The sequence below is a fragment of the Pongo abelii genome, chromosome 7, assembly GCF_028885655.2.
Source record: "Pongo abelii isolate AG06213 chromosome 7, NHGRI_mPonAbe1-v2.0_pri, whole genome shotgun sequence".
In the NCBI taxonomy this organism is placed as follows: Eukaryota; Metazoa; Chordata; class Mammalia; order Primates; family Hominidae; genus Pongo; species Pongo abelii.
In genome coordinates, this window is record NC_071992.2 from 157,638,017 (window position 1) to 157,652,256 (window position 14,240).

At 58.2% G+C, this 14,240-nt stretch overlaps 1 protein-coding gene across 3 annotated transcripts in view; it reads right to left on the reverse strand.

The window, feature by feature from the left end:
* The window catches only part of SLC45A4 (solute carrier family 45 member 4), a 101,354-nt gene that overhangs the window by 7,785 nt on the left and 79,329 nt on the right, over window positions 1-14,240 (reverse strand). For 2 of the 3 annotated variants that reach the window (XM_024251425.3, XM_054518918.2), the window contains exons 3-7: window positions 6,677-6,865; window positions 4,707-4,886; window positions 3,069-4,090; window positions 2,148-2,247; window positions 827-1,038 (exon numbers count right to left, since the gene is read on the reverse strand). In XM_024251425.3, the coding sequence (XP_024107193.1) occupies window positions 827-1,038; window positions 2,148-2,247; window positions 3,069-4,090; window positions 4,707-4,886; window positions 6,677-6,865 (1,703 nt within the window). The remainder of the gene's footprint in view (window positions 1-826; window positions 1,039-2,147; window positions 2,248-3,068; window positions 4,091-4,706; window positions 4,887-6,676; window positions 6,866-14,240) is intronic. The other variant, XM_054518919.2, reaches the window with a different exon arrangement.

Consider the following 14,240-nt stretch of genomic DNA (forward strand, 5'->3'; position numbering starts at 1 on the left):
AGAGGACGGGCACAACAGGAGGTGTTTGTGGCAAGGGACGTTCCTGCAGTGCTACCTGTGACAGCCCCAACCTGGAAGCACCCGAAGGCTCACAAAGCAGGTGCATCTGGCCACACACTGTGACATGAAAAGGCTGGCCGTGCTGCCGCCAGTAAGCACGTGAGTGAATCCTAGAGGATGAAGCCAGATGTTTCAGCTGCATAAAGTCCAGAAAGAGGCAAGAGTCTGCCTGTGCTGTGGCTACTGAGCATTTGAGAGAAAGCTCGTCTCATCTGTGATGTGCTCTGATGTAACATACACACAATTTCAACGATTAGCAAGAGTGTAAGGTATCTCAATGACTTTTTTCCTATAGAGTACATGTTGAAATAATGTTTTAGATATACCAGGTTCAATAAAATATGCTATGAAAATGGCTTTCACTGGCCTTTTCACTTTCTAAATGTGGCTACCAGGAAGTCTAGGCATACCTGGGTGGCCTTCCTCCCATCCAAGTGGACAAGGCTGGGCTGGAGCTTCCCCCTCGGGGAAACGTGACTGGGCCCGAGGGGATCAAAGGGACAGGGACAGTGCTTTTGCCTCCAGAAGCCTCTGTGAGGTGCTGGGGGGTGAGGGCAGCTGAAGGAGAAGACCCTTTGTGGCCAGGGACCGACCAGGGGCAGGTGGTGGCTCTGTGGGCTTTGGAAGGGGCCATCTCAGAACTGGAGAGGGAGGAGGGCCATCTGTGTCATGAACATCCCCCCGGGGAAGCACAGGGCTCTGCTGTGTGTGGAGGGAAGGCACTCAGGAGGCTGGAGTGCAGCTCTCAGGGCTACGGTGGACGCACCTGCTTGATGTCGTGGTACTGGCCCAGCAGGGCGTACGGGCAGTAGGAGATGCTCATGGAGACGATGCCCATGGTGCTGATGGTGACCATGGCGACGTAGACATTGGGAAACATGGCCATCACGGCTGTGCCGACAGAGAAGCCCAGTGTCCCCAGCACGTAGATCACCCTGACGCTCAGGTCGTAGTTGTCCAAGTACTTCTGTAACAGGGCTGCAGAGAGGGGCACAGGGACAAGGACAGTGGGCAGGCGGCTGGCTCCTGTCAGGCTCCCTCCACCATCCCTCCCCTCGCCCCCCACATCCCCAGACCTCCACTCCTTCCAGCTGAACCCAGACCCGCTCAGGCAGGCACAGCTGGCACAGGCATCCGGCACGTGTTTGTAGCTCACGGACCCGCTGGGATGCCACAGTGGCTCCAGCACCACAGACAGAAGTTGGCCCTCCTTGTCCCAGACCCCGTAACCCCGCCCTTCCTGCAGTCCCCAGGGGCCCCCTGCCCTGCCAGGCCAATCTGGGCCTGCTCAGTGGCCTTCTCTGGCCATACACCCAGGACGATTTCTTCTCCTGATGTGGGCAGCAGTGGACAGTCCTGCCTCGGGAACACACATTTTTGCTGGTTTTTCTCATGGGCACCGCTCTGTTCTTCCCTCACCCTTCCTGATGCCGCGGCTCAGACGGCACCTCTTCTGGGAAAGTGCTCTGCTGAGAATTCCTCTGTTCAAGCGCTGACAACGCCGGCTGCCAATGCGCCGGCTGCCGCTGACCAAGAGGCATTTACTTCGGCTGTCCTCAGGCCGAAATGAAGCTGGCCTTCCCCATGTTCAGAGTCCAGGCGGGCCAGCCCGATTCACACTCGGCTCAGAGACCCCTGACCCAATTACCCCTGGTTCCCGGTGAGCCTCGCCGCACGACGGAAGCCTGCCACCCCAGCCCCATCCCTCAGGGTGAAATGTGCCTGGGCCCTGCTCCTCCACCGCTCTGATCGCCAGGCCTCCATCCAGCTCTGTGCTGGGGCCAGGGACAGCGTGTCTGGAGGCGGCATTGACGTGGGACAGCATCGTGGGACCGCACAAGCAGGAGAGGCCCGAAAAGGGTCTCAGAACCACACTGCTTCTGGTGCCAGCCCACAGCGGCCTTTTCCCTAAAACGAGGACATGGGAATGTCGATGCTTCTCCCCAAGGGGCGGCCCTGTTCTGAGGGACCCAGAAGTCAGTGCGACTGATGGCCCCAGCTTCTGAGGTGCAGGATTCTCTCGTCTGCATTTCTAATCGCTGAGTTTTCTGAGGTGCGAGTGCTGACCTGACTTGGGGAGCTCTTACCTGAACAAATAGCACCAGTGGCGGCATAAATGACCAGGCCCCAGCAGCCCATCTTGACCCCGGCGTTGTAGGCTTGCCAGGCGGTCGAGTTCGAGGGGGCCTGTTCCGGAAATGAGACGGGGGCTGACGAGGGCATCTGCTGGGCCCTGCAGGCCAGGAGCGTATTTCCCATGGGAACTGCTGGCCAGCTGCTCATTCTAAGAGCAGTGACAGGAAAGTCCCATCCAGGAGGAGAGCCCAGCCCAAGTCGGTTGCTATCTGTAAAGCATTTCCATGCCTCCCAGACCACGAATGGTCTGTGATGTGACTCTGCCACCGCAGCAAGAGGTGGAGGGTTCTGCGTGCTCCCCGGTCCCCAGTCTGGGCTGGTCTGCACTTGAAGAAGTGAGGCTCCCGCAGCCTCCGCCGTGGCCCTCTCGGAGCCACTGCATGGAGCAGCTCAGACTGGACCAGAAAGGGAGGGACCGTATGGAGACAGGAGGCCCGAGCGTGTGCTGAGGGCACCTTGGTTCTCCTGGCAAACGCAGCCACAGGTGTGACCCAGCCGTTACCACAGGGACCAGAAGAGCTGCCAATGAGCCTGGCATGGGCAACAGCAGGCCATTATCTTAGCTGCCGTTTTGGGGTAGTCTGACACACAGTAACAGACACCTCGTTCACACCAGAATCAGCATTCACGACTGCTCACCACGGGCCTCACTGCAACCCACCCCGTGACCCCAGGATGGCCCCCACCAAGTTCCCAGAGGCACGCGTGGGCCAGCTGCCTGCCACGGGTCCCTCACCTGCACAGGAGGCACCGTGCGGCCTCCCTGACACGCGTGGGCACGAGGAAGAGGACCCCCGGCCCAGCCCGTGAGCTTCTCAGTGAGCCGCAGGTGGGCAGAGAGAGCGGCCCCGCTCCAGTGGCCGAGCACTCACCTTGGGGTCGCCTTCGAAGATGACCTGGCCCATGAAGTCGGTGTAGAACACGGCCTCGGCGATGACAGAGAACCAGGTGAGGAGGTGGCAGAGGCACAGCCGCATCAGCTCCCTGGGCATCTTCAGCATGGAAAGCCACAGCAGGCGCACGGTGGTCTCGCCCTCCCCCTCCTCACTCTCGGTGTCCCCACTGGAGTTGGTGGCCCCGCTCTGGTTCCGGTGCCGGTGCCGCTGCCGCTGCCGCTTCTGCATGTCATACAGGTCGCTCATGCTGCGCGACGGCTTGATCAGCACCACCGCGTTGGCGCGCCGGTAGCGGTAGCAGTGGGACCCGAGCTTGCCATAGTAGGAGAAGGTGCTGGAAGCATGCCTGCGGAACGCGTGCCGCCGCCGCCGCACGGAGCTCGATGTGGCCGAGGGCTTCATGTCTACCCTGGTGTAGCCGCCGAGGGCGTCTTTTGTGGGGGAGCCACTTCCGTTTGGGACTTTAGCTTCATTCAGGTGGTTATCCAGCAAGGCCTCGTCCTCCTTGGTGACTTCCTTGAGAAAGGTGGCCAGGCGGGGCAGCTCGGTCTTGGCGAGCTCCTGGCTGGTGCTGCGCGGGGTGGCGGGGTAGGAGGCGTCGTGGAAGATGGAGGGCTCGATGTCGTGCAGGAAGAGCAGCTCGGGCTCCAGGTCCAGTGCGGTGTCTGGCACGTGCAACGCCGAGTCGCTCTTGCTGCGCACGATGTCCACGTCCAGGTAGTCCAGGGCCAGCTCGTGCTCCGACTGCACCTCGTCCGGGAAGGCAGGGACGCTGTGCAGCTCGCCCCCGTCCGGGGCGCCGGGCTCCTCAGTGCTGCGCTCCTGCTGCGGGCTGTACTGCTCCTCTTCGATGCTGAACAGGTGCAGGGACACCGACACCGTGAAGATGATGGCGGCGAAGAAGAAGAGCACCTGGTTCTGGGTCCGGAACCAGCTGCCCAGGAAGGTCTGGGTCCAGTCCAGCCCACCCAGCACGTAGCCGATGGCTCCGCCGAGGCCTGTGTGGGAGGAAGCGGCAGCCAGTGAGCCGGTGGCACCAGGCCACAGGGGGAAAGCTCTGGGAGGGCCTCTCCCTCTAACAGGGGCTGGGGCTGCCCTCATGATGGATGTCAGGGGATGGAGAAGGAGAAAGCAGTAGGAAAAACAAAACAAGAAACTGCAGCTGCCGCTGGGTCTGAGAATTCTGACCCAACAGAACTGCCCCTTGATCAACGAAGGGCAGACTACCCCAGGACGGACACAAGTGTGCGCCTCTCTGCACTGAAAGGCATTCCCTCTGCATGCGGAGCTGGCCACATTCACCCTGGATGGGAGTACTGCCCTGCTGGAGGGCAAGGTCAGTGCAGGGCTGCGAGGTTCACTGTGCGAGCATGCACGTCACCCTCTGCAGGCCTGGCCTCCTGCCCCTTGAGGCTCCTCAGTGCCTTGGCCTCACTGTGCTCAGTGGTCAGGAGGGGCTGCCCCTGGTTACCTTCCAGCCCTAAGACCCTACCCACTGCCTCAACCCTCCAAGCAGCCTGATGAGGCAGTGCTAACATAGGCTCCTGTCCCCTCCCCACACCGGGCCCGGGCACGTTGGACCCCGGCCACCCAGCCTCGGTGCGGCAGCGTTACCGGCAGAGAAGGCGTGGATGTTGAGGGCCATGTCCTGCTCCTCGCTGTCCACCACGTCCAGCAGATAGGCGCGGATGGGTCCCTCGGTGGCATCGGCGCTGAAGTCCAGGACCACCACCCCCAGCACTGTGAGCACGATGCCGATGGGCTGCCGGTTGGGGACATCGCCGAGGGCCAGACCTGCGCAGTGCACACGGGAGGGCGGTCAGGTCCTCAAGCACTGGCTAGGGTGGGCCTGAGAGCAAACAGCCACATGGAAGGGGCATGCGGAGGGGGCACGGCCACAAAACCATGCCAGCCTTCCGGCGCAAGAGAGAGAGGCTCTTAGGCACAGAGGCAGCGGAATGGAGTTGGGCTTTGTTCCACGCACTTCTGAGGGTTCCAGGGTTTTTCTCCCCCTTCGGTTAGCTGTTTATCGGACCTCTAAGGGTTTACGCGCCCTTGACGTTTTTCAAACAGAAAGGGGAAGAATGCACCTTTCTACCCCGGCCGTCAGAGGACGGCTGCTGTGCTGGAAGCACGAATTCACTGTCGCTAAGAAGGCCACACATGGTAGCGCAGACGCCCACGGGGAAAGGCGTTCATGCCGCAGACAACCCGCAGGGGACACTGACGAGGTTTCACGAGGCAGGCGCAGGGGGTCTCGCTGGGCCTGCTCTAGGTCTGAAAGGAAATGACACCCCAAACTCTAGGGGCTTTGCACGCAAGTTCTCAGGGCGGCCTGGGTTCAGGAGGTGTGGCTCTGGAGAGAAAGATGCCCGTGGCCTCACCTCACCTACGAGTCCTCCTGCAGTGGACTTGCCGGCACTCAAAAGCAGCTGTCCCCACCCATGTCCCTCCTGCCTCAGGGGAGTCTGACCCTGAATCCAGATCAATGTTGATGGCTGAGGCTCACCTTGGGTCTCCACTTCCCACCAGGGAGACAAGCAGTGCCCTCCTGACAAGATTAGAGGAATTGTGGGCCAGGGCCCGGGACCCAGGCCTGAACGCAGATACACCTGTCCCGTGGGAGGCGCGGGAGAAGGGCTTTCTGCCCAGGTGGTCCTTGCTGGCCTCCTCAGACCACGGGCAGGCGACGGCTCTGAGGCAGAGGGGCTGGGACTCCCAAGCTGGCTGCCATCTGGGTCACATTTGGGCAGGACCACCCCCAAGGACACAGCCCTGGGAAGCCACGTTGTTCCTGCTGCATCTCAGTGATAGCAGGGAGGGGAGGGCTGCTCCCGAGGGACACGGACAGGCAGGGGGCTGGCAGCTCCGTGCCCAGCAGGCGCCAGGGCAGCTGCAATGCCCCACACGCAATCAGAGGCATCACCTGTTGGCGACAAAGCCCACCCCACGGCCAGTGCCCACTCAGGCTCTGAGAAGTGTCCCGGGGCCTCTCCTCCTGCCGCTCAACTCCCTCAGCTCCCTCCGCATCAGTGCAGACCCGGGGCAAGTTCCTCTAGTTCAGAACACAGATTAAGCTCCTCTGTCTCAAAAAGTTCTTGCCAGAAAAATGTTTTAACAGTTTTGATGGATGCCCTCAAGGCAAAAACTATTTTCCCACACAGAGTTGCTTTAATTCAAAAGAAAACAACAACCAAGAAGGCAAAACACAAACATCAAACCAGGTTCTGGACATTTTAACACCAAGTCGAAGAAAAGGAGAACAAAAAAAGAAAAGATAATTTCTGAAAGAATGCTGGAAACAGGACGTGGTGTCAGATACGCATTAAAAACAAATGATCACAACAGGAAGTGTTTCCCTGTGAACAGGTTCCTCCGGCTTTCCCACATGGGGCCGGCTTCGGCGCTGCCAGGGGTGGTCACCGCTAGGGGTGGTCACCGCCAGGGCGGCCCCGGCAGCCCAGCCAGGCCCACAGAGGGTCAGCCTGAATATTCAACACCATTCAGCTTTTACTGAGAGGAGCTACCCAGGGCCAGGACCCCGTCTGTGTTGTGAGGACACCAGGTGTGGCTGAGAAACTTACCGATGGCAGAGCCGTTAAGGAAAAGTGCAACGCCAAAGAGGACGCCAACGCAGAGGGCGAGGATGAAGGGCCGCCGGCGGCCCCAGCTCAGGGTGCACCGGTCACTCGCAGACCCAATGAGAGGTGTGAAGATGAGGCCAAGGATGGGGCTCAGGAACCAGGTGAGGCTGTAGTACTGCTCCGGAAGGCCTGCAAGGGACACGAGGGCCGTCGCACACGCAGGCACTGGCCGGGCTCTGCCACAGTCTGCCTGGGAGCCCCGCGACAGGCAGGTGCCTCTGTGTACGTGCACGCATGCGCACATGCCCTGCTCAGGTTGTCTCCACGGGGTAGGCTTTCCTTTTTCTGCAAGGCCAGGTGACCTGAAATCAACCTAGCCCCAACTGTAAGCATCAGGTGGCCAGAGAAAAGCAGCCAGGCCTTGGAGGGCCAGTGGGCCCCACCTGCATGGGCCCGAGCCTAAGGAGCAGCACACACAGACTGTGCAGGCACATGGAGGGTGCCCCGCCCGGGGCTGGACACAGGGCTGAGAGCCCCTCCACACTGCTGGTGCTGTCCAGGGCCTCGGGGGTGCTGAAGGCCACTTTGAGAGTGGCAGGCACAGGGCCACTGTCCCTCGACACCAGACAGTCTACAAGAGCAGGATGGTGACTGCAGCTTCACAGAGGCAGGAAGGGCCCATGACTTCTGGACCTCACTGGCTGAAAATGTACCACGGAGGGTCCTGCAGAGGGTCCCCACAGCCAGCAAAAGGCTGTTCTGTGTGGCCACTGAGTGGGGGTGGGGGGATGCACCACGAGTGTCTCCAGCTGGAGCCAAGGGGTTGCAGATGGCACCTGTCACGCTCACGTTCTCCTTGCTGACCACCCAGAGAGGTAGGAAATACTGTGCCTATCGCAGACAGGGAAACTGAAGCTCGGAGAGGTTAGGTAATCTACCCCAGGTCACACAGCTAGGACTCCAGCCCAGGGCTACCTGACTTCAAACTCTGTCCCTGAGTTTACACACTGCCTCCCTATCACAGAAACCTGCGTGTCCATCACCAACCAGGTGGGCACACAATGTCGGCCCAGTCACAAGCACCACAGCCTGGGAACGAGCGGCCACCTTGTGCAGCCGTGCGCACGAGCCCACTCACAGCGCTGAGCGAAGAAGCCACAGACGACCACGCACCTCTGACGCCTGTCGTGTGATGTCCAAAGGTGCGGAAAGGACTCTCCACTGTGAGAACTTGGGTGCCAGTTGCCCTTGGCAGGGGGCAGTGGCTGAAGCGGGGTGGGGTGTCTGTTCTTGATCTGGATGGGAGTCCCACGCTCCAGTCACGTGGTGTCAGGGGACTTGAGATCTGTGCCCTCTCCCCATACTATACATCAGTAAAACACTTCCTCACAAAATAAAGGTGCTTGGCATGCCAGCAGCTCATCTGGCTAACATTGTACACTGCCAAAAGCCATTGAGAATACTGTGTTGAGCTAGCAAGAAAAATAAACTTGTGTGGGAGGAAGAAATCATTTTCAGAGGAGGAGGGAAGCACCTTTCAAAATTATTGCTAATGTGCCCACTAAAAAATTTATGCATTAGGCTGAGAATTTAAGGTGTTTGCGTTGACCTTTGCACTGCACACAACTTCAGGAAGGGTGAATTTTATTCTTACTTGGAGTCAGCAGAAAGGACTGATGTTTCAGGAAACGAGAAGTCTGTGGAGTGTGTCCACTGGATGGGTGAGAGTTTAAGTGGCAGACCCGGGTTCCTCAGCGTCACCGGAGCCGAGTCCCTGCCCTTGTTAGTAATTATCCATCAGGAAGCCTATTTCTCAGAAAAGTCTCTTTATCAAAACTACGCAGAGGGCGCAACACTCAAAACTTCAGAACGAATGGGAAGCGGTCGTTACTGCCACCACACGCAGACGGTACCAATGTATGTCGGCAAACCCGTGCCAGGCAGCCCCTCGCAGAGCTGCGGAGCCTGGGTGCGGTCCTGGCTCCTCTGGATTGGGCACCCAGAAGGGCTCTGGGTGTCTCCTGTAGCAGCACACTGGTTCTCACCTCCCTGCCTGGGAACCCCTCCTGCTGTCACTTTTCAGACTCCTTGGGGACCATCCGCCCAGGAGGCCCCTACCAACCCTGCGCACACCAGGTCCTGCGTTTTCCACACAGCATTGAAGCCACCTCGGCCACCCACACGCACTCACGAGAGACTGTGCCCCCAGAGGGCCATAGCTGCTCACTCCTCTCTCTCCACCACTCACCCCAGTCTGGCACCAGATGGGACCTGTGACCCACAGAGGGCTCGAACACTAGCTGACCTGAACCAAACCACTTTACCATTTCCAGCAGTCCTCTTTCCTTTCTGAAAACTCTGACTTTTCATCTGATATCCCTTCGCTTAATCCTGAAGGATTTTCTGTAGTTTTTTTTTAGCATTTCTAATAGGAGGGGCTCTGCTGACGACAAATGCTCTTGGATTCTGTCTGAACTCTCCTTATTACACTTATACTCTTGAAGAATATTTTTGCTGCACACAGAATTCTGGGTTAATTCCTCCCAGCCCAGATCTTTGAAGATGTGATCGACTGTGTTCTGAACCGCATGGTTTCTGACAGGGCAGCTGTGGTGATTCCCATGAGTGTCCCCTTGTATGTCATGGATCTTTTTTCCTCTGGCTGCTTTGAAGATTCTCTTTACTGCTGCTTTTCAGCAGTTTGACAATGACAAGCCTAGACAGGGATTTCTGGACATACAGCCTAGTTGGGCTTTCTGGAGCTTTATGAATTTGTAGATTTATACTTTTTGCCAAGTTTAGAAAACATCCCGTTCATCCCGTTATGTCTTACTTCAAAGCTGTGGGTTTTTCGTTTTGTGTGTGTGTGTGTGTTTTTTTTTTTTTTTTTTTTGGATTTTGGAGACAGAGTCTTGCTCTGTCACCCAGGCTGGAATGCCGTGGCGCAATCTCAGCTCACTGCAACCTCCGGCCTCCTGGATTCAAGCAATTCTTGTGCCTCAGCCTCTCGAGTAGCTGGGTACAGGTGTGAACCACCACACCCGGCGGCTAATTTTTGTATTTTTTGTAGAGACAGGGTTTCGCCATGCTGGCCAGGCTGGTCTCAAACTTCTGAGCTCAAGCAATCTGCCCACCTCGGCCTCCTGAAGTGCTGAGATGACAGGCGTGAGCCACTGTACCTGCCCCTGCAAAGGTTTTACATCCCATTCTGTATTTCCTTTCTTCTGGGGTTCCCATGACAGACATCAGACCTTTGAGATCGTCCCTCTGTTTCCTGGAGCATTCTTCATTTCTTTTTTTCAGGCTTTAATCTCTATGTGATCATTTCTTTGACATATCATTAAGTCCACTGACTCTTCTGTCCTCTCCAATCTGCTGTTAACCCCATCTGGTTCATTTTCTATTTTGATACTGTATTTTTCAGACCTAGAATTTCCACTTGGCTCTATTTCTGTAGCTTCCATTTCTCTGCTGGGACTCCCAGCTCTCCATTCTGAGCGTGTTTTCTGTCCCTGGGCGTAGTTTACGCACACCCATCTGACCAGCGCAACACACGACATCATTGTGGGTCAGCCCCCACTGCTGCCGTCCTCCAGCAACGGTCGCCTTTTCTTTTTTAAAAAAACATGTCTAATAACATTGAGTTGTATCCTAGACACTGTGAATGATGTGTCATAGACTACACTGCTATATTCCTCTGAGAGTGTTCATGGTTTTATTTAACACGAGGGTTTGAAATTCCCACCCCATCTCCTAACTCCGCCCTAACTCTGCCTGTGGGTTCTTCAAGAAAGGCAGAGTGGAGTTATCTATCCAAGTTTTAGCCACCCTGTGTTGCGTCAACGAAGGCCAACAGTCGGGTTAAAAGCGGTGCCAAGAGAGAAACCCAGACATTCCCTCTTCCAGCTGTCACCTTCCTACTTGGTTTCTGCCCCGAGCGCTGGCTGGGTGTCAGGAGGGCGGGGAGGAGCTGCAGGTGCAACCCAGCCCACCTCATCTAGAGGAGGCGCTGCGTGCACAGGCCTGTCCCGCCTTCGTGCTGCCAACCCCAGGAGACGGGAAGATGCTGGGTCCGGAGCAGCCCTGGACCAGGCAGCCGTCCCCAGCCCAGAAGGGAGGCTTCTCAGCCTGGGAGACAAGAAGACACAGGGCACTGGGGGCAACTGCTGGGCCAGGCCCTCGGCTCCCAGTCCTCCTGTGGAGGCCGCTTCTCCACCCTTGCCCCACAGGTCCCTCCAGAGCCTGGGGGGACCCGGCCCCAGGCCTCCCTGGGCACCTCCACCCGCAAGCCTCCTCCCCTTTGCCCTCAGCTCTGACTCTCTATAGCCCCCACGGCCGCCCCAGCCTCCGTGTGGCCCTGGCCCTGGTCTCTCCTGTGTTGCCAGACCCCAGCCCTAGGTCAGGCCTCCCCACGCCTCTCTCTGACTCCCACGAACTCACCCCTACACCTGGCCGGCCTGCCTTGGGACCCAGGTCAGCCCCTCAAACCACACAGCTGCCATGGACTGTGCCTGGAAGCCTTGGGCCGCTCCTCGTGGCCTGACATGGTGATTTTAACTTTACACCCTGCGGTGTCAGGGCCCGTGTTCCAATCCTCAACAAGACACTGTGGGGCTTCCTTTCTCCATCTTTCCCCTCTGCTTGGACAACCCCAAATCTACACGTTGGGACTGGCACTTGGCACATTCTAAGGGGATCAGTGGAGACACAGAGCCCACCGTGGCACCACTGCCTGTGACTCCCACCCATGATGCTCTCAGTGCGGCGAGAAGCACGTGGGCCTCCTGCTAGGGTGCTCTCAATGCTGGTGCGCAAGGTGCCCTGCCCCACGTGCCTTCCCTGGAAGGGGTGGCATGCCTTGGCACCAAGCACCTACACCCAATGACAGCTGTCACTGCTGAACCTCTTGGTGGGCCTGGCGCCACCCCAGGTGCTGGCCTGTCCCCTCTGGAGGAATCCAGAATCTGGCCAGAGCAGGAGACCCACGACTGGGGTACACAGGGCAGGAGGGTTGCCAGGGTCACGGGAGGCTTCCCTCGGGAGTGGCCATGGGGTGAAGGCCGCAGACACCATGAGCAGGCAGGCCGAGGATGGAGAGACAGGCCGGGGGGCCGGGACAGGGCCAGCAGTGTCTGTGTCTCATTCTTCCCTCCCCAGTCAGCCTAAAGTCAATTCCAGGCTGCAAGGAAAGCTCAAGCCCAATAGGAAGTCAACGACTCCATCTCAGTCCCCAGCACCTGAGGCAGCACGGCCACGGGACGCCCGCCGGGTGCCCACAGAGCCGGGCTGCAGGAGTGAGTGGTCCCGAGTATCAGGGGACAGCTCCCTTTGTTTTAGGCATCTTGGCAAGAAAAATAAACATTTTTCATCATATCTTCAAAACGGCCCTGGGAGGGCACAGCTGCCGCCTCCCTGCCTCACAGATCCTGCTCCGACGTCCCCAGCGGTGAGAACTCGGTCTCCCCCGTTCGCAGCAGGGGGCTGCCACTGGGACGCCTCTGACGGGGCATTTCCCAGCCCGGCTCCAAACAAACACAACGCCGGGCCCAGTAAATAAGTTTTGTTTTTTTCCCAGGGAAATGTTGAACAACAATGGTGGGACCAGGAAGGCTCCCCGTTCACAGGAAATACCGTGTCACCGCTCGGCCGCGGGCTGTGTGAGGTCACGGGCGACGCTCGGGTCACGTGTGGCGGCTCCTGTTCACAGTGCCGAGTGTGATAAACTGGGACTTTCTGGTGAGGGGAGACTGGCGGGGTGTGGGGGGGGGCCAAAGAGTGGGAAAGTCGCCTATAAATGTTCAACAAAAGATCCGCAATGGGAACAGGAACTTGCATTCTTTCTTTCAATGGACAAAGCTTCCACATCAAGATATGCTTGTGTGCTGGGACCAAATGCCACAGTGCGGTGAAACTCGTGAGTACAAGTCCTGCGTGGGAAAGGATTAGCATCCTTGAGTGACCTCTGATGAATTTAAGTCAAGGAACATTGTCGGGAGCCACTTCTGAAGGGCCCCAGACAGGAAAGACACTGGGCCAGGGGAGCCGGGCCCCCAGGGCTCGGGCCATCTGCTTGCAAGAGGGGAAGGGCCACTGGCACTGGGTCCCCCAGCACTGAGGCTCTGTGCTGGCGAGGGCCCCACAGCTGCAAGGAATGTTCCAGAACCACTAGAACCACACGAAGGTAGGGAGGGGGTGAAAAGAGGGGCAAGCTCAGGTGCTTTTCCTGAGCCTACTGCAAACAGGCCTGTCATTTAGGGTGGAGGGGACAGCAGCACCTTGAGTGTTCTCACATGTGCCGCCTCCCCACTCCAACACCCACGGCCCACCCAGCCCCTCCCGAAGTGCCAGCCATGGCTCCCCGAGCCCTGCAGGAGAATCTGGCGTTGAAGGGCCGGGGACAATAAGTTCCCGGGCTTTGGCTTGAAACTTGAAACCCAGGACCCAGCACCTCATTTCTAGAGGGTGAGGCAGAGCCCTGAGGGGAGAGCTGTGCGGAGTGGAGCTGTTGGGTGTCCGAGAGGCTGTGGCTCACCGCAAGCTTTAGATGGAGTGATCTGGGTGGAGGCAGCAGTTTTGAAACTGAGCCTTCTAACCTTTCTGAAGACTCCACTGATTTGACCTCAGTGGACTCCGAAGGGTCTTTGGACGGGACAGCCCTGAGACTGGGCTTGCTTTCCCAGGAGATGATGCTGTCCCTGCCGCCCTGTGCCAGGCGCCTCCCAGCAACTCCCAGGGGGCCACTGTTTCTCCTCTTCAACAAGGAGGGGTGCCTCAACAGCCCGGCTAGCGGCCCCTGGCCAGACCCAAGCAGGACACTGACGCTCCAGAAAGCCAGCAGGAACATTCCGCAGCTGCTGTCCTGTCTCAGAGTCGACCCTGTGTCCAGCTTGTGGGCACCTGTCTTCACTGGCCAGCTCCTCGGGCAGGCACCCCCCGCGGCTGGAGCATGGGCTGCTCTCTGCCCTATCAGCACAGCCACCCATCCTCACGGCTCTTTAAAACAGATGTTGCAACAAGCAAACATCTTTGTGATGACACAGTGATGTTATCGTAGCTGTATAAGCAACCATATGGCCTTTGGCTTGAGATTCCGGAAGCTTCCTGAAGAGCACAAAATGCAGGTCAGGCCACGTCCTGCAGCCCTGGCTAAGCTCAGGGGTCAAAGCTGGTCACACCCTCGGCTGCCTCATGAGTTCCAGAAGCCAACAGCTACCCCAGGCCTTGGAGGAAAGAAAGGAAAGTTCTAATTCAATACATCCCAAACCCATCTCTTGATCTGCCGCCTCATATCTAGACCTCCTCTGGGGTCCCCTAACTCAGAGAAAAGGCTCTGTCACCCATCACTCATGCTGGCAGGACCCCAGGCACCAACACCACCCGCCCCACAGCCCACCTGGCGCCAAGTGCCGCTGCCTCCTCGGCCGCACATCCCCGCCGTACACTTGTCTCCCATCAGCTCCTCCCGCCCATGGGACCTTTGCAGACACTGCTGCCCCTGCCTGAAGTACTCTACCTTCCCCCTTACCTGAAACTCAATAACTGCTCAGTGCCCTTAAAAGAGCTG